Consider the following 17,878-nt stretch of genomic DNA (forward strand, 5'->3'; position numbering starts at 1 on the left):
ATTAAAGGTTAAAATAGAACAAGGCTCAAGAACAGTTTCATAAGTAGAAAAAGCTATGTATTCATAGTCTTTCATTTTTCATTCCTTCAACAATTAATAACCAAGAGCCAGGCACCTAGAATGCACCCAAGGAGCTCGCAGTATAATGGGAAAGACAGATGGGAAACAGCCTATTGTAATACAATGTGATGGGTGATATCAGAAGGAAGTACAGGTTACCAAGGGAGTAAGACACAAGAAAATGATCACGCAACCCAGTTTTGGTATGGGGGGTCAGGGGACAGAGGCTTAGAAAATGTTTCCTCTAGGAATTTACTTTAAAAGTGAAACAGAGGCTTAGAAAATGTTTCCTCTAGGAATTTACTTTAAAAGTGAAACATGAAGGTCATATAGTTAACCAGGTGACTAGGAGGTTAACAACATTCCATGCTCTAAGGCAAGAAAGTATGGAGTAGTCAAGGAACACTGCTGATGATTTATCCCATGCTTACAATACTTATTATTTATTACATGCTTACTTTTTGCCAAATGCTGTTCTAACTGCTTTACATTAGTGATCTCATTTAATCCTTACAATAATACCACGAGGCAGGTATACTATTAATATCTTTATTTTATAGATGAGGAAACTGAAACTCAGTGAAATCATCACTTGCCTGAAGTTACACAGCTAGCAGATAGCAGAATTCATGTGCTTAACCACTTAATAGACCCTCAGCTGGAAGAACAGAAAGAAGCTCAGTGTGACTGGTGAGAAGAGAGTGGATTTAAGAGCAATTTTTGAAAAAGCTCCCGTGAGCTATTGTGAAAGAAGCTGGTGGCTGCCTGGGTGTGGAGTGGAGGGCAGAGCGGGTGGGGGCAGAGGGTGTACACAGAGCCATTCGCTGAGGGATCAGCGCCAGCGTAGATGCGATGGTGCACAGGGCTGCTTTCATGAGGGGGGCCATTCAACTGCTGTATCGCAGAGCAAATTTTCACTATAATTTGTAAAATAACCATTTGCTACACTTTGGGAACCCTCAGGATAAATTGCTTCAAGGTTTTATATGACATTAAATATCTACAGTAAACAACTCCCCTTTGCTGATAGTATTCTGGAATGGATTAGCCCTCAATCAACTGGTAGTGGACCCCAGAAACCTGGGATTGAGTAACAGAGATTAAGGAAGCTACTGTAGCCCAGGTCCCCCGGGCTGGGCTTGTCTGAGGGAGCCTCAGCAGTGGGGGTGGCTTAGAGACCTAGATGAGCCCGAGAAGGTAAGATCTGTCCACTGGAAAGGATTGGAGTCGCTTTCAAATATTGTTAACCATGTGGAAAAAATAGACTCTACTATATCTGCAGGTCACACAACACATTTTGATTAAACAGCCCCTCATGTTACTGAGAGCTGAGCACAATGACAAATGTTTTTGACCCAGTGGACATGAGAGAGCAATGAGCCTTATTCTAATTAATCATCCCCGAAAGAAAGCATGCAAGATTATGGCCTAGGAATAGATGCCAAGATCCATGAGTGTCTGGCCCAGAAGTCCTTAGGTGGGCACAAGCTGTGCTCAGCTCCACGTTTATAGGCATGCATAGGGATTCCTTCAGCTCAACCCAAGCACTGAGTTCTCAGGACATAGTCATTTACATAGAGGACCTGCCCATTTTGTAAGATTAACGGGCAGGGATGAGATGAGCCACGGTGAAGTCAATACAACTCAGCAAACAATTAAAGGCACTTACTATGTACCAAGCACCATTCAAACTGACTGTCTCCCTGCAATCACAGTCGTATGGAGGGATGGACATGTGTATAAAACATAAAAGTGCCCTAGCTCCAAGTTATGCTATAAAAGAGGTGCAATGAGGGTATAAAGGGAGGGAGAGATCAACTTTAACCAGAGGGTGTGAGACAGAGGAAAACATTAGCAACAGTTCCACAAAGGAAAAGGTATTTGAACAGTCTTTAAAATGCATAGGGAGAAAATTCCAGATAGTTGGAGAAGATATTTAAGGAACTATAAGCTCAGTCTAAGGGTCAGGAAATAACAGTAAACATTTTACACCCTACCATATTTCATAAAATAATTGCTTTCCCTACCCTTGGCTGTAGCTGTGTTTTTCTGCTCTTGTTCCAGTCATTAGGACAAATAGGAAACGGCACATTAGGCAAAGATCGCATGGAAGGGAATGGATAATGTAATTTTAAAAAGGAGAAATGTTATGAATAGCTGATATTTTTAGAGCATTATCTTTCTTGTTCACAATGGGTTTTGGTTTCCAGCCTGATGAAATGTAAATTTTACAAGGTCTGAGGGAAACCAAGACATGGGAGACTGATGCTGAGAATGAGGAGACTCATAAAGCCTGTCTAAGAGGTCGGGGAGGGTGGCAGCTGTGATCTCTCAGAGTCCTGGCTGAAAAGCTCTGCTCGCTGTTCTGCCTCGTTCGAGGGCTCCTCCATGACAAGACTCCCATTGGGATTCCAGACACCTAGGTAAGCTGCAGGATTTATAGAGAAGGCATGGCCACCAGTATACTTCCTTTAAACTCATGATTTCATACCTCAAATGGGCTCCCAGCACCGTCAGCCATCCTACTGTGATCTTCTAGCACGTGTGTCCCCCCACCTCCACCCCATGATTCTTACACCTTCTCTTCCCTCTTCAAGCCTTCCTAGACCTACCTACCTCTCACTTGTAGCAGATGACCTTGTCTTCCATTTTATAGAGAAAATTTAAGCTATCAGATAGGAGGATCCCTCTCATCTTCCTTTGCCAAACTCCCAGCTCACCATCTTCATTTCCTTCCTCCCTTTGTTATGACCAAGGAGAAGTTTCTCCACCTTTCTAAGGTCTGTCCCTACTTTCTTTTTTCAAAGAATTTATTCCTTTGGTCCTCCCCTTTCTCTCATCTCCTCTACTGGATCATTTCTATCCACATTCAAATGTGCTTTCATCCCTTGACCCACTTTTTCAGCTACTTGTTCCCCTGACAGTCTTCTATTCCCTGTCCTTGTCAAATTCCTGTCTACGTCTCCCCCTTTCTCACCTCCCATTCTTCCCTCAGTCCGTTCCAATCTGTCTTTGCTCCTACTGTGTAACCAAAGCTCCTCTTGCCCTCCATGTCATCCAATCCAATAGTTGCCTTTTCTGTACTTATCTGACTCGGGCTCTCAAAAGTGTGTGCGTGACACACTTAATGCTCCCTCCTTGACACACTCTCCTTTTGTTATCAAATGGGGGTCCCACTGCGCGCTGCTTACAAAATCACTACTCACAAATAGTAGAAAGGAACGGTGCCTTTAATCAGAATGCTGGCAATCTGGGGAGATGGTGGACTCAGTGTCCCCAAAAACCACCTCCAAAGATTCTGCTCAGCCATGAAACTTTTAAAGGGAAGGAGGGAAGTAATCTCAGTTAGTCATTGGAATGGGGGTCAGAGTGGTCACCATCCCCCCACTGCATGTAGGCTCGTTCACTCTAGATGTTATCTTGTTCACACAGTTTGGTCACACGGTTTGTTTGGGAGATTACTGAAGGGGAAGCTAGGGAAGAGATCTGGTCATCTGTTAATTACTTATTCTTCATTTCTACCTCTTTGATCTACGGAAAGAACCAACAAGTTAGGCAAGGTATCATGTAATTAAAAGATTTGAAAGGTGTGCGTGAGCTGGAGATGAGTAGAGCATGGGGGTGCCTGACTTAAAAGGGGTAAGAGACCTGTACTCAGAAAACTATAAGTTACTGATGAAAGAAATCAAAGACGACACAAACAGATGGAGAGATATACCATGTTCTTGGATCGGAAGAATCAATATTGTGAAAATGACTATACTACCCAAAGCAATCTACAGATTCAATGCAATCCCTATCAAATTACCAAGGATATTTTTCACAGAATTAAAACAAAAAATTTTACCTTTTGTATGGAAACACAAAAGACCCCGAATAGTGAAAACAATCTTGAGAAAGAAAAACGAAGCTGGAGGAATCAGGCTCCTGGACTTCAGACTATACTACAAAGCTACAGTAATCAAGACAGTATGCTACTGGCACAAAAACAAATATAGATCAATGGAACAGGATAGAAAGTCCAGAGATAAACCCATGCACCTATGGTCACCTAATCAATGACAAAGGAGGCAAGAATAAACAATGGAAAAAAGACAGTCCCTTCAATAAGTGGCACTGGGAAAACTGGACAGCTACATGTAAAAGAATGAAATTAGAACACTCCCTAACAGCATACACAAAAATAAACTCAAAATGGATTAAAGACCTAAATGTAAGGCTGGACACTATAAAACTCTTAGAGGAAAACATAGGCAAAACACTCTTTGACATAAATTGCAGCAAGATCTTTTTTGACCCACCTCCTAGAGTAAGGGAAATAATCAAAAATAAACAAATGGGACCTAATGAAACTTAAAAGCTTTTGCACAGCAAAGGAAACTACAAACAAGACGAAAAGACAATCCTCAGAATGGGAGAAAATATTTGCAAAGGAAGCAACTGGCAAGGGGTAAATCTCCAAAATATACCAGCAGCTCATGCAGCTCAATATCAAAAAACAAACAACCCAACCAAAAAATGGGCAGAAGACCTAAATAGACATTTCTACAAAGAAGACACACAGATGGCCAAGAGGCACATGAAAAGATGCTCAACATCACTAATTATTAGAGAAATGCAAATCAAAACTACAATGAGGTATCACCTCAGACCAGACAGGATGGCCATCATCAAAAAGTCTACAAACAATAAATGCTGGAGAGGATGTGAAGAAAAGGGAACCCTCCTACATTCTAGGTGAGAATGTAAATTGATACAGCCACTATGGAGAACAGTCTGGAGGTTCCTTAAAAAACTAAAACTAGAACTACCATATGACCCAGCAATCCCACTCCTGGGCATATACTCAGAGAAAACCATAATTCCAAAAGATACATGCACCCCAGTGTTCATTGCAGCACTATTTGCAATACACAGGACATGGAAGCAACCTAAATGTCCATCAACAGAGGAATGAATAAAGAAGATGTGGTACATATATACGATGGAACATTACTCAGCCATAAGAAGGAATAAAACTGTGTCATTTTCAGAGACATGGATGGACCTAGAGACTGTCATACAGAGTGAAGTAAGTCCAAAAGAGAAAAACAAATATCATATATTAATGCACATATGTGGAATCTAGAAAAATGGTACAGATGAACCTATTTGAGAGAACAAACATATGGACACCAAGGGGAGAAGGGGTGGTGGTGGGATGAACTGGGAGATTGAGATTGACATATATACACTACTATGTATAAAATAGATAACTAATGAGAACCTACTGTATAGCACAAGGAACTCTACTCAGTGCTCTGCGGTGACCTAAATGGGAAGGAAATCCAAAAAGGAGGGGATATTTGTATACGTATAGCTGATTCACTTTGCTCTACAGCGGAAACGAACACAACATTGTAAAAAATGTTATTCCAAAAAAAAAAATCGTCACAGGAAAAAAAAAGTTAATTACAATATAGCTTTGCTAAAGTGACAAGAAAATGGGCTTCCTGCTGAGGGCAGTTTCCTGCAAAGAGCTGCTTACACTCTCTCAGCTCCCAGGACTCCATGCTCTCCGGGTTCTCCTCTTACCTCTGTGGCTGCTACTTCTCAGCTCCTCCACAGGCTCCTCCTCCACCTGAACTAAGGACAGAGATGCCTGTGGCTTGGTCCTGGGTCCTCTTCTCAATTTTCCTCATACTATGTCCCCAGACAGTCTTATCCATTCCCCTGGCTTTAAATACCATCTATATTCTGAATATCTCCAGCCTAGAGCTCTTCTCTCACTCACTTTGGTATATCCAACTACCAACTTGACATCTCCACCTGGATACCTCACAGGCATCAAAAATCTTGTCCAGAAGTTAATTCTTACCTCATTGCTCCTCTTCAGTTCCTCAAACATCTCCACATCTTTTGTATCCCGAGGTGTTCACACATCCTGGATCCTCTACCTGGGAAGATCTTCCCTCTGCTATAGATGTGGCTGACTTCTCATCTTTCAGGTCTGTGCTTCAGTTACTCCATCTCTGAGAGGCCTTTTCTGGCCACTCAATCTAAGCAGATTCTCTCCTCATTATTTTCTGTCATTGCACAGAGTTTGTTTCTCTCATAAAAGTTATCACAATTTGTAATTAATTTCATATTTTTTCTTTCCTTTTTTGGGCATTCTCTCCTGCTGTGCTCCGTGTTGGCAAAGACCTTTTCTTTTGTTTTCTAATGTATCCCCAGCACATTACAAGGTGCCTGTGACTTGGCACTGGGTAGATATTTACATGAATGAAGCAGAAGATGGACTACAGGGATGGGATGACTCTGAACGTTTGGTCCACCTCCATCTTCCTCCTCTTAGTGCCCTGGAGCTCCCAATATCTGTCTGTCCACTCAGAGCCTCTCCTGGTATAAGAATAAAAGTGGATTAGAGAGCAGGAGGAAAAAGGCAAGCTGGTGCAGTACTTGATGTCTGGGGGCCCAAGGAGGATTCATGGACTAAGGCCTTTATAAAATCTTAAGGTAGAAAGATTGAAATAAATTCAATCCAGAATGAGTTTCCTCACTTCCGGCCAGGAACAGAACAAAGACATGGTTTGGTTTTCAGAAGTCCCATCTGTCCCTGAAAGGACGCCCTGTACTTCCTTCTTCTTGCTAGTGGGAAGACGAACGGGGACCTGGATTGTGAGGCCTCTGCTTCTGTCCCGACTCCAAGCTGCCTGGAGGGGTTTAGCCAGGAGACCAAGGCCAGGATGGAGGAAGAAGCATACAAGAAGGGGTGAGTCAGCCTTCAGCAGCCCTGAGGTCACCTGGCATTGCTCAAAAGATACCTTCCCACGGGCCTTTCCTGTCTCTTAGAGGATTTAGGGAAGCAACCCGTGGCCCTGGGACCTCCTTGCCTGAGTAAGGAACTACATAGGAAAGAGCAGTACTGTTCCACAGGAAAGACAGGAGGAAACGAGGCAAGAGTGTGTGGTAGATAATAACTAGGCTGCCCTCTTTTTTAGGCAGAAAGCCACCAGAATGATCTGGAAATCAGGGGCCCTGGGTGGGTTCCTCTTGGTGGTGCCTGAGGCTTCCTGACACATGCCCAGAGCAGTCACGCCACTGCCAGCAGTGCCCAGGAGCAGCTGCAGCCCCACTTCCTGGAACTGCCCCAGCCATCCCTTCTTCCTGTCAAAGGAGTCCCCTTTCAGCTGCCCCCTTCTCTAATTGAGCTTCAATAGCACTTTTGGCTCGTTGTTAGTCACTGATGAGGCAGAATACTGAGCAAGGCCCCAGCTAAGCCAGGTAGAGAAGTACCTCTGTCCAGGTACCACGTCCTGAGCTTCTTTCCCAGTAGCTCCTGAGGGAGATACAGCTTCCCTCTGACGTGGGACCTGTGGGCTTCGGTGTGGTGGCCACCTGCACCGTGGTGGGGTTGCCCCAACCCAACTGTGCTAGCCTTAAACACTCAGCTGTAGGACAAGCAAAAATTATGTTCAAGGTAATATTAAACCTGGGAGAAGGAAGTCAGAGGGTTTCTCTTGGAAAGCCTGTCTTTTCACCCACACCTGTCCTCTGTACTTAGAATGCAGGGGAGTGAATGCTTCCATCAGCTTTGTGAACATTTACTGTGAACCTGTGTGCCTTTCACTTTCACAAAGCTTCCCAACAAGCCTGTGTGACAGGTGTCACCTTCCCCAGGTCAAACCATACACCTGGCACTTCCTCAAAATGTTCCAACATCCGTGCAATGAGTGCCAGCCTCTCCTTTTTACAGGGGAGGAGCTGAGGCTCCAAGGCCACACAGTCCTTAGCCCTCCCAAATGGTTTGTAGAAGAATCCAGCCAGGAGACTCTGCACCCATATTTTTTCCCTGTCTCTTTTGTCACACTTTCACATAAACAGGAAGAATGGCCGAGGGGTGAGGGGAAATCACCCTGACAGGAGCCACCATAGGATGCGGTGGAGCTTCCCAGCTTTTTCCTCTTGTTTGGAACCACAGGAAGTGAGTGTGTAATCATCAGAGATGCTCAGTGCCTCCTCTAGCAACTCAGGAAAGGATGCTCCGCCCCTGGCCTTTCCAGACTCAATTGTTCGTTGTTGCCTCCCAGATACCAGGAAGGTCTAAAGAAGACCAAGGAGCTTCAAGACCTGAAGGAGGAGGAAGAGCAGAAGACCGAGAGCCCTGAGGAAGCTGAAGAGGCAGAAGAAACTGAGGAAGAGGAAAAGGAGCAGAGAAGCAGGTTGGAGCCCTCGCCATTGCTGAAATGGGTCCCAATTCATTTCATTGCACAACATCCCTGGAGGTGCCAGTCCAGGGCAGTTGTGGGTCTAGGGCCCGAGTGAGCAGCCAACAGAAACCAAGAGGGCACTCATGTTGGAGGAGGAGGCAAAGGAAATCCCAAAGAGCTCAAATAGTTAATAAGAGGATGTTTGCAAGAGCTGAGGGGTCAGGGGTTGTCAAGGGCTGGACCAGCAGCAACCAGCAGTTCTCAGGAGCTGAGAAAATGCGAGGGACCACAGTTAGCTCATTGCCCAACCATTCCCATGAAAGAGCCAAGTTCAAGGAAGTTGGCCTGAAGCCCTAGAGGGGAGCTGGGACAGAGAGAACACAGGGAGGTAGGGGATGAACTCAACTTTGTGGCAAAGGAAGTGTCCAACAGGTTCTTTCCATGGTGATCAAACAAGTTTGGTCGTCTGGACATTGTTTTCACTTTGGTTTGGAAATACTTGGATTTTTCCTTTTAATATACTTTATATTTCAAGTGCATTTTCCACTAAATCATGAAAGATATATGTAACAGTAGATAGAGGTAATGTAGATCCTGCATCTTAATCAATTAATCTAATCAGCTGCTACCTTTGGGACAGGGTATGTGTCTGTGCCTCATTGCTGGCAGACTCTGGAAATCACATGCACCCAATGAACAAGGTAATAAAATGCAGATTAGAAGTGAGATGGACATGCTTCAAAACACATAGGAATGACCAGTAGAGCCTAGTTGGTGGAAGATTCAACCAGAGTGAGAGGTGTCAGTCTGCATGAGTCAACCCCAGTGTTCAAGGGGAGAGCTGGAGAAAGGGCTTCACTATTGGAAACAAACCTGTGCAAGGGCACACCACCTCCCCTAAGGAGAGAAGCCCAGTTTTCACAATGAAAGCACAGTCCCTATTCCAAGTGGCTTGTTCCTATCCTTCTTGGTCTTCTGTCCCTCCTGGGTGTCCTCTGCTCTTGTTTTCCAGGCCACCAGACTGTCTTCTCTCCTTTAATGCAGTCAAGCCCAGGCCTGGGCTTCAGCCCTTTCTTTGGCTCCCTTCAAAACAGAAACACAGGCTGGGACTTCTAACCCTTCCAAACACTGGGAAAGAACAAAAGAGAACTAAACAGAGAGAGTACATGGAATATAAACAGTCTGGTTTACAAAGCACAGGGCTGGAATCCTTATCTAGCTAATTTGATCTTGGGAGATTGTCCCTCCCATTTCATGAAATCCCAGAGGAAGTGAGCCTGTGCCCGGCTTCCCCTCTGTCCAGCTCCTGGTCAGCAGCACATGGCAATGGCCGCCCTTTGCATCCAACATCCAAGAGTATCCTCTTGGTCCTGCTGAGGATACTGAAAGGCCGCGTTCTCTTTCCCAACTTCTGCTCCCTCTCAGATTCACTTCTTGGTCTTATGAACATGCCTGTACCTCAGGTGGTGGATACCAGGCATCAGCACAGCCCTGAGATGGGTCCTCGGCCTTCAGCACATTGTGTAGCTTCACCTGTTCAGGCCCAGCAGTGTGGCATCATCTTCTCTATAACGACAGACACTGCTATCATAGAAACTGCCCACCCACAGTTACAGGGTCCCTTCCTCACCTGTCACCAAAGCCAGACTAGCCCCGAGAGCTGTTGTGTTCAGTGCCAGGCAATCCATTCATTCGCAAATCCCTTACATACACAGTTGCCTATAGGCACCTGTACTCAAGCATGATTCCCCCCATGAAATTTTGGCATCTCATTAACAAGCAAGGTCTAAGGTTATTAAAAGTTCCATGTCCTACTTAGTGCATTTTAAAAACACTGAGCTAACCCCAGCAGGCGGCCCCTTATTTAAGAGATTCAGCATCAAACACTAGAGTCTTTTTATCTGAATCTCTCCTCTATTATAATAATATGTAATAATATAATCTGTTGTCAATATTACTTTCTGGAGGATCAGCTTAAGTGAACTTTGGGTGAATCAACCCAATATCTTAACCATATTAAAACACAGAACACAGTCTTCTGACATTTAGGTAATGCATGGAACAAGTGAGACTCATAAGATGCAACAGGGAACTGTTGTCTTTTCTCCCACTGTCTGTTCACACTGGCTTTTTGGGGTTAAGATGATATTAGGCAGACTCCTTTACTCTTCCAATAACTCTCAGAAAATAGAAGTCCTCTGGTCAAGTTTAAGTCCCAAGAATAACCTCATTTCAGTAATGAAAATGGCCAGTTCCCTGAAATAGTCAAAAGCCTGAACTTCTCCCCATACCCCCTGGCCTCCAGCTCCACTCTGCTTCAGGAAGGAAGCCTACAGTGGAGACGGAGCTGACTTCTTGCTCTCTGCCACTCCCGCCCTCCACCCCAGCTGTGCTAATGCAGCGCCTGACCTCTCCAGAGCTAACGTTGGGAAAGGCGGTGGAGATCAAGGGTAGGAAAGGTATTACCTGACTGGTCTTCTTGTGAGCGGGTTCCAGGCCTTAGCAGGCATTTAAGGTTGACCTTCTGATTTTGTTCAGTGTGGTGTTTTATGGGACCTTCAGAGAAAAGCACCCCTCCTACCCCCCAGCTCACACATGTTCACACCATTTCTGAGGATCTCTCAACTGCAGGTCCCCTTATGAGGTCGAATGCAGCTCTTCTGGCCAGCTACTTAAAATCCCTCTCTCAGTCCTTGGGCAGCTGGAAGTATACCCTCCACGCTCAGCTTCTAGGTTGCATTTCTGGGCAGGGTCTATGACATCCCATGCCAGCCTTCCTTCTCCTGACTACATCCAGTTACTGTGAAATATGCACCTTTGACCCACTAGTGGTGGGAGGATGGTTTTCCGTATCGTGGCCCCCTGCTCTGATGCCATCAAGCAGTTCAGCAAGATTCCCACTCTTCACATCTCTCAGGTGGGAGTCACACACAGTCTACTCACTGTGCCCCAAATTACAACATATCGAGCTCGCCAAGCAGCATCTCCGAAGCCCCTCTCTCCAGGCCCAGGTGAGGGGGCAGCAACCTCACCCTTCCCAATGGAGGAGTAGGTAGACCTCAGAACAACCAAAAATTGATTTCCAAAGGAATTCTATTCTATTTCTAATCTAATTCCATTTCTAACAGCTTTTGTAGGCTGGAAATGGGTAACCAGCTAAGGGTCACGAAGCCAGATCTTGCCCTCCTCCTTTGCCAGCCCACTGGGTGTCCTCTGCTCTTGTTTTCCAGGCCACCAGACTGTCTTCTCTCCTTTAATGCAGTCAAGCCCAGGCCTGGGGTGAGAGTGGGATTCTCCCTGCTCCAGCAGCTTGTTTTGGAACACAGAAATACAGCCCAAAAGAGAGACTGTGTCTTAGCATCCAGTTGTATCTGAATAGAAATTAAAGAAACTAAATGGGGCTGAAAGAAACTAAGCTTCCACTTCCAAATTCTCTCTCCCCAACAGTTGTGAAAGTAGCCAATGACTTGCACCTCAGCTCATGTACTCACTGTTTTGCTTTGCTTAATTGTTCCTGAAACAATCATCAGTGGGTCCCACATGGAAGAGAAACCAACCAGTGCTTTAGCATCCAAGGCAGGCACTCTGAGCATCTGATCCCTTTCTACGGAAGAGTATGTGTTGAGTCTCTGTACCACTGTCAGGCACCTAGCTCTCTGCTATTAGAATAGCAGAGAGAGAGAATAGCTAATCTGCTATTAGCTCTCTGAATTAGAGCTCTCTGCTTCTCAGCAAATGGTCTGCATATTTCAGTGTCTGTGTGAGCCTCAGGATCTTCAGAAAGACCTCATGTCCCTTTTCTCACCTCTTTCATTTGGTGATCCTCAGTATTCTCAGTGTTATTTTTTAAAATAGATCCGGGATTAGAAACAGGAAGAAATTCTAGCTTAATGAATGTGTCCAAGGCTTCTCCAGAGAGCTCTAAGAATGGACTCTTCAAAGCAGACCATCTGACCAAATGTCTTTTCAAGGGGCCACAAAAAAGAGTGGAAAAATTGAAAGGCAGTGGGGAAAAGAGGAAGAGGGAAAAGTGGAGTGAAGCAGGCAAAAAACAGGGGGAGGGTTGAAAGGGAAGGAGGGAAGAGAGAAAAGAGAGAGATGAGAGGGAAGAGAAAAGTGTGGAGAGAGCAGAGAAAGTGGAGGAGGGGTTATTTGGGAATGAAGTTTAATAGGGCTGAGAAAGTCACCAGAGGTTGCTGGAGGCCCCGGGACAGTTTGAAGTGAGCTCTTGAGGTTGATCTGGTTCCTTGAATTACTTGTCCAGTTATTTATTACTCGACGTTGAGAGTCTTCTAGGAGTTTATCACAGTCCTTCCACTCTAGATACAGTCAGATGTGGAACTGAGGACAACAAATTAGGCATCTGAAAATGGAGGCGGGGGACAGGTTAGAACTCGGAACTGATCACTGGTACCACTAAGTGCAGAAAAGCTGTTGGTCCTGTCTGGTTGCATGGGAGAATGGGTCAGCCAACCTGGTATCTTGGGGCTTGGGGGAGTTCAGATATCAGTGACCATCTCATGAGTAGATGAGGGCATGTGCGAATGGATGCATGGTCACACAAATAAGTAGCGTGTTCTAGCCTAGACTCTCCCAATATAAAGGCTATAGACTGGTGGCATCAAAATCACCTGGGGAAAAATTTTTAACTATAGATTCTTAGACCATACCTTTGGAGATTCTTATTCAGTAGACCTGGGGTATTTTGATTAATTGCTGCCAAACAACACTATGCACAGCTGAGTTTGAGAACCACGGCGCAAGACAACATGGAGAGTATTCCAGATGGAAGTTCTGGGCATCGTATATGTGCCCAATATACTAAACCCTCCACCTATGTTTTTCATTTGACAGCAAACTTGAAGAATTGGTTCATTTCCTACAAGTCATGTATCCCAAACTCTGTCGGCACTGGCAAGTCGTCTGGATGATGGCCGCAGCAATGCTGGTCTTGACTGTTGTGCTGGGGCTCTACGGTTCCTATAACTCTTGTGTGGAGCAGGCCGACGGGCCCCTTGGGAAATCCACTTGCTCGGCAGCCCAAAGGGACTCATGGTGGAGCTCAGGACTCCAGCATGAGCAGCCTACAGAGCAGTAGGAAACCTGACACCCGGCCAGTGCCCTGCTCCAGCACACAGCCTGCTGCCCTTTCCCCAAGCATGATGTGTCAGGCCTGGGCATGGGCACACCACTGCTGCCGTCAGGGGAACAAGCAGGGGTTCTTTCACACTCGGCACCCCTATGGGAGCTATTCACACACAGTAACTGATATTCTTGGAGGATCAACAAAAAGCATCAGTGGACAAAGAAGTGGCCTTCACCAGGGAACTCCGACAGAAGGGACAGTTGCCTGCGCCAGCTCAGATGGCTGGGGAGAAACAAAACACCTTCTTTATAGGCTACAGTGCGAAGCCCCCTCCCCCTCCCCATTTTCCTCTCTGCCATTGATCGGAAATCAGGAAGGATTGTGTCTAAAGGCTAACTCTGCCCCCAAGGATCAGACCTGGAATTTGGAGCCTCACATGAATATCTTCCCATTTCCCATCTCATTCTTACTGACTCTCCTTCAGCCTTCCCTTCTCCCCTTTGCAATCAGAGTTTCTCTTTACAGAAGTCAGAAAGGTTTATCAGAAAAATGTTTAGGCTGCTTTTTAGCTCAGTGCTTGAAATGAAGTGGGAAGATGTAAATGAACATATATTCCTCTGTACACATACACAGAGCGCACACACACACAGCACACGCATGCATGAAGCCACCTACCCTCCAAACGTGTGCTCTGGGTATGTGTTAGGGTTAAAGCCAACCCACAGATTTTCACTAGGTGTGGGGCAGCCACCAGGCACCTGTTCAGTGAGCTTTCTACGTGGGCTTAAGATGTTTGAGAAACACTGAAAACTCATGGCTTCCATGGCGAACTTGCTGGTCTCCATTTCCAGGGCTAATTCTGAGCTGCTGTAGAGCACAGTCTATCCCCTCTTTGTTCTCTCTGGTTGAGAGCAGTTAACCCGCCTCTCAGGGGGAAAGAGGAGACAATGCACTTTCAGCTTCGCTGTGCCCACATGCGAGTGTGCATCTCCACTGCAGTGTTCCAGTTTCAATGGCGTTTCCAACCAAAGTGTAGGTCTCAGAGCATTCCCATTGTTTAGCAGAAAACTGAGAGTGCGTCCCACCTCCAGCTGGACTTCTCACTCCACCTTGACAGCTGCCACCTGCCTTCTTGCCTCATCAGTTCTGGGGGGCGCTGGTTTCTGTGTGGGTTTTATGGTGGTGGCTTTGCTGTTGTTTTTGTTTTGCTGTTGACATTTGTTTTTGTTTCTGACACTCATATAGAACTTACTATGAGCCAAACACTGTATTAGGTATTATATAGGGATTCACTCAATGAGTCCTCAAGAAAAAGAAAAAAACTGTGACTCTTCCCATTTTCAGATAAGGAAACTGAAGCACAAAACAAGCAAAGTAACTTGCCAAGGATACCCAGTTAGTAGATCATGGGGCTGGAAGTCACACCCAGCCAGGCTGGCCCCAGGGGCTGTGCTCTCAACTCCTGCACTAAATTGATTCTTCCAAAGGCCTCCTAACTGGACATCTTACATTCCAGTCCCACTCCCCTGAGTGGCCGTTCAGCCACTCCAAGCCATTTCTGGTTCCCAGACTAAATTGTTTTCTCTCACTAGTTTTTCTTCTGCCGCTCTCCTCTTTTCTTCTGGTCACTCCTCAGGACCAAGTGCAAAAATCATCCCCTCCATTACACCTTTAATGGCCTCCCTCCAGCTCCCCACCATGCCCCACATAATAGGTCACACCCTTCTCTGTGCTTTCTGGCGCTTTTTAAACATTTTCATTACTACTACTAATGACCATTACTATAGTGTATCAGAATAACTTATTTATGTGTCTGCCTTTCCTAGCATTTTTCCTCAAAGACAAGAACCATGTCTTACCCATTCTCTGGGTAAGTGCCTAGCATGGTGGCCGATGCTTGGGAGGGTATCATTAAATGTTGGTCAAAAGAACAAGTGAGCATTCAAGGGGGTGGAGAGCAGTCTGGGAACAGCCGACGTTTTGCATACTTCCCAACACCAGCATCATCACCACCAACAACTCAACGAAAAAAATAACACCTTTATTAGCCTCGACTTAGTCCAGTATTTTTCAGTCTCCTCTGTGACCTGATTAGCAACAACATTTCCAAGCTCAAGGGCTAGGCTTGATGCAACCACTCCTTTCAGAAAGACCCACCTAGGTTAGGCCCCACTGTGAAAGCAGCCTGTTGTTCTAAGGGAGGCATCCTCTCCAGTGGCTAGAAAACCACTGTGAGAGAAGCCCAAGCCAGGGTTGACCAAGGATGTGCCATTAAGGTAAAGAGGTGCAGGTCATGGCAGATGGACTTTGGCCGCATGGATGGATGGTCTGCCCTGCCTCTTCCAGGGCGACTGGATACACTGGAGGACGCTGAGGCCCTCAAAGCCAAAGACAGGATACAAATGGCGCTCCAGAGAGGCTGGCTGTGGGGCAGGACTCTAGGCTGGCAACATCCAGTCTCAGCCTCCCGTGAAGAAGGACGAGGCTGAGCTGGCCCATCACCCACTTGGTCACAGGGTTCCCACCTTTGCTTCCTGTTGAGACAAAGGCCCAGAGAGGAGCTGCAGTGAGCTCTTGACCCTCCAGCTGCTCCACAGAAAGGCCTGCAAGAATGCTTCCAGACCAGGCCCTCAGCCAAACGACTCTGTGAGTAAAGGGAGGTTGAGGAGGAGAAGGAACAAAAGAGTACCCACGTTTCCAAGGGCATTCCTGAAACAGGACTCCCAGTAATTCGTCAAGAAAAGCAAAGATGACCTGAGGCAATTGGAACTGTTGCCAAAGCAGCAGTGAAATGGACAGAAACAGGCCCTGTATTTCCAACAGTGATATTGATCTGAAATAAAAGTTCCCTTCAAAATGCCTCTGAGGTCTGACATTTCTGCTTGGCCCTAGGACTCTCTGTATTGCTCCCTGTGTACAGCCTGGCCGCATAAGTGGAGAGGGAGATGCTGGATTTGTGTATCACTGGTTGTCAGCTCCTAACGTTGTTAAACCTCACACAGGTGTGCTAGCCTTGAAATATAGAGTGTCACATACCTGAGTTTGAAAATAAAAGCACATTTCCAAACCTTTGGCAGCAGCTGAATGCCTCCTCATTTTGTGGAGCTGGGCCACAACCTTGCCCAACCCTGAATTAGAATCTACTTTTGGATAACAGTGCCTCCCAGAAGTCCCCAGCCCTCGGGTCACTATGGGCTCCCTCCCAGGGGCTGGATCAGTTCCTCTCCTTCTCATCCTCATTCCTGATCCTAGTTTCCTGTATCTTCCTGGCCTATGTTTTTTTGTTTGTTTGTTTCTTGTTTTTTTGTTTTAATTCATACATTTTGCTGTGATAGAGACTGTTAAGTTTTCACCAGTCTGATTTCCACATCCAGATTTTATTTTTTTTTAAGATTTTTTCAATGTGGACCATTTTTAAAGTCTTTTGTTGAACTTGTTACAATATTGTTTCTGTTTCATTATTTGGTTTTTTGGCTACAAGGCACGTGGGATCCTAGCTCCCCGACCAGGGATCGAACCTGCACCCCCTGCATTGGAAGGTGAAGTCTTAACCGCTGGGCCACCAGGGAAGTCCCTAGTTATATTTTTTAGTCTTTTCTTGCAGCTAGGGGCAAGGGAATGCAGACCTTCCAGATCCAATTTCCTACATAGACTCTCCTGCCCAGTACTGTATATCCTCTATATTCCCCCTTCTGCCTGCCAAATTCAGAGCATGCAGTTGAGGACCTGAGGCCCGAGAAGTTGGTGGGACCACCAGCTGGAAGCCAAGTCTTTGAATGGGCGCTCACAGAATTCAACTGTGACATGAGCAAGAAATAAAATTTTAGTATATTACGCCAGTGAAATTCAGGAATGTTTGTTATAGCCATTAGCCTACCCCAACTAATGCATACAGAACCAGAAACAGGGTACTTAAACAACAGATTTTCAAAATATGAGACCCTGGCTTTGCAGCCAAGTGGCAGGAAACCAGAACACTGATATCAGGGACTAGAAATATGGTGACCTATGTTGTGAAGAAAACAAAAAGATTTGGTAAAATCGTACCCAGGGTAACTTGAAAGACAGTCCATGGGCAGCCTATAGCTCTAGGAGAAGTGACTGGAAAGAATCAGAGCGTTGGAGTGTGTGAACCTTTATTGGCTGCCTTTTGAGAGGTATTGCAAGAAAAAGAAGTACTTGGGAAAGAAATGGCTATTGGGAAACAGAAAGGAAAGAGGATATAGAGTTCTTAGATTGAGGCTTAGAAAACCTGACTCCTTCTAAACCCCAACCAGACTGAAAAGAGCTTGAGTGAAAAAGAAGCAATAAAACATTTCAGCTGAATTAAGATCAGAGCAGCCCTATGGTAAAGGCCAGATTAAGAATATGGCCCTTTCATCTGTGGTTTCTAATGAACGCAGGGTAGCCACCACTAAATTAGAGAGGGGGCAGCATAGGGCTGAGGAAAAGAAATACATCTTGAGAATTGTGACTGGGAAAGGATTTGGGGTGTGATTATTGTACATGGAATCAAATGGAAGCAAATAGATCAGAAACCTAA

At 45.6% G+C, this 17,878-nt stretch overlaps 1 protein-coding gene across 8 annotated transcripts in view; it reads left to right on the top strand.

The window, feature by feature from the left end:
- The window catches only part of IRAG1 (inositol 1,4,5-triphosphate receptor associated 1), a 178,313-nt gene extending 161,909 nt beyond the window's left edge, over positions 1–16,404 (top strand). For all 8 annotated transcript variants that reach the window (XM_049713589.1, XM_049713588.1, XM_033404521.2 and 5 more), the window contains 3 exons: positions 6,692–6,811; positions 8,130–8,261; positions 13,104–16,404. In XM_049713589.1, coding sequence (XP_049569546.1) covers positions 6,692–6,811; positions 8,130–8,261; positions 13,104–13,347 — 496 coding nt within the window. In that variant the 3' untranslated portion in view covers positions 13,348–16,404. The remainder of the gene's footprint in view (positions 1–6,691; positions 6,812–8,129; positions 8,262–13,103) is intronic.
- The last annotated feature ends 1,474 nt before the right edge of the window (positions 16,405–17,878 follow it).

Source organism: Orcinus orca, chromosome 8 (assembly GCF_937001465.1).
Source record: "Orcinus orca chromosome 8, mOrcOrc1.1, whole genome shotgun sequence".
Taxonomy (NCBI): domain Eukaryota; kingdom Metazoa; phylum Chordata; class Mammalia; order Artiodactyla; family Delphinidae; genus Orcinus; species Orcinus orca.